The following is a 1,540-nucleotide window of genomic DNA, read 5'->3' as shown; positions in this document are numbered from 1 at the left end:
TAAAAAAATAAATTCTAAGGTGACTATTTCTTCAACCACAAACTGATTACAGCCCTGCTCCCCAGCTTTCAGCACAACAGCAGCTCCTGAAGCAATTTGCAGATTTTTTGCTGTATCAGAGGATCTTGTGAGATAATTCTGAGACTTTCCCTAAGCCAGAAGAGACATGTAAGTTAAAGGATTGCTGGTTCTTCTGTTGGTATTTGAAGAAGTTATATTCCAGGGGAAAATCCTTCAAGGATCCTTCCCTGGGTGTGTGTCAGTTGGCCATCTTTCCAGTGGAAGTGCAGAATTTGCATAGTTTAGAAAGAATATATTTGATATTCTTATTTCTCATGCTATAGATGATTGGATTGAACAGTGGCGGAAGAAGCGAATACAGAACAGTCAACCCAAAATCTAAGTAAGATGGAGTGCTAGACGGAGGTCTCAGGTAGGCAAAAAATCCATTAAATAAAAACATAAACACTACTATAAGGTGGGGAATACAAGTTGATAAGGCTTTTTGCCTTCCATGTTCAGAAGAAATTCTTTGCACTGCATTGAAGATCATGGCATAAGATACAATTATAAAAGTACAACAGCCTAATCCTGCAATGACACTGGCTACAATAACTCCGACTTCAACTAGATTGAAGCCAGAGCATGATAGTTTTAACAAATGTGGAATTTCACAAAAGAATTGGTTGACGACATTAGAACAAAAAAAGGTTGAAAAGGTTCCAGTGGCATGCAACATTCCATAAAGAAAACTGGTAACCCAAACCAGAATCATCATTTCAATGCAGGCTTTCCAATTCATAACTTTTTCATAGTGCAGTGGATGGCAAATGGCAACATACCGATCATATGCCATGACTGTCAGAAGGGATACATTAGAACCCAGAAAAAAGATAAAGAGAAAAACCTGAACAACACAACCAAAGTAAGAAATGTATCTGGTACCTATAAGGGAATTCACCATGGTTTTGGGAACAATAACTGAAACAGAGCCTACATCCTGCAGTGCTAAATTCATCAGAAAAAAGTACATTGGTTTATGCAGTTCCTGTTCAAAGGCTATGGCACAGATGATGAGTAGATTTGCTATTGTGATTGCCAGGTATAACACAAAGAACAAGAAGAAACACAGCAGCTGCAGTTGCCGAGTTGCTGAAAATTCCAGGAGCAGAAAATAAGGCACTGTGGTTTGATTATTCATGTTTCATTTAAGACAAAGCTGTATGGTATAGCTGTAAGAAATCAGAGGAGAGAGATGCAGTTAGATAAAAGTTGAAAGTAGCACTTTGATATAGGGTGGGAATAGTAAACTAAAAGAACTATAAAGCATAGTCAGATTAACAGAGGATCAGACCATGGGGGAAAATAGATTCAGGATGGGCATATACAATATTAAATCACATTTTTGCCACTTTCTAACCATCTATACTAAATATCACATTTATCCTTGTTACTTCTTTCCAGTTCTGTTACTTCATGACTGCCTGGGAATAGAAAAAACCTTTTCAGATACATTTTAATCCCTGGGATATTGCTGCAA

At 37.5% G+C, this 1,540-nt stretch overlaps 1 protein-coding gene across 1 annotated transcript; it reads right to left on the bottom strand.

Moving 5' to 3' along the window:
- Positions 1-259: 259 nt before the first annotated feature.
- LOC309401392 (olfactory receptor 14A16-like) lies at positions 260-1,201 on the bottom strand (the record flags this gene model as incomplete). The annotated part of the gene is made up of 1 exon (XM_081970461.1): positions 260-1,201. One exon carries the CDS (start codon positions 1,199-1,201, stop codon positions 260-262), a length of 942 nt encoding a protein of 313 aa, XP_081826587.1.
- Between the last annotated feature and the right edge of the window lie 339 nt (positions 1,202-1,540).

This window comes from Natrix helvetica, assembly GCF_964273705.1.
Source record: "Natrix helvetica genome assembly, chromosome: Z".
Lineage (NCBI taxonomy): Eukaryota > Metazoa > Chordata > Lepidosauria > Squamata > Natricidae > Natrix > Natrix helvetica.
The sequence above is the reverse complement of the archived record's forward strand: the minus strand, read 5'-3'. Positions and strand labels throughout refer to the sequence as shown.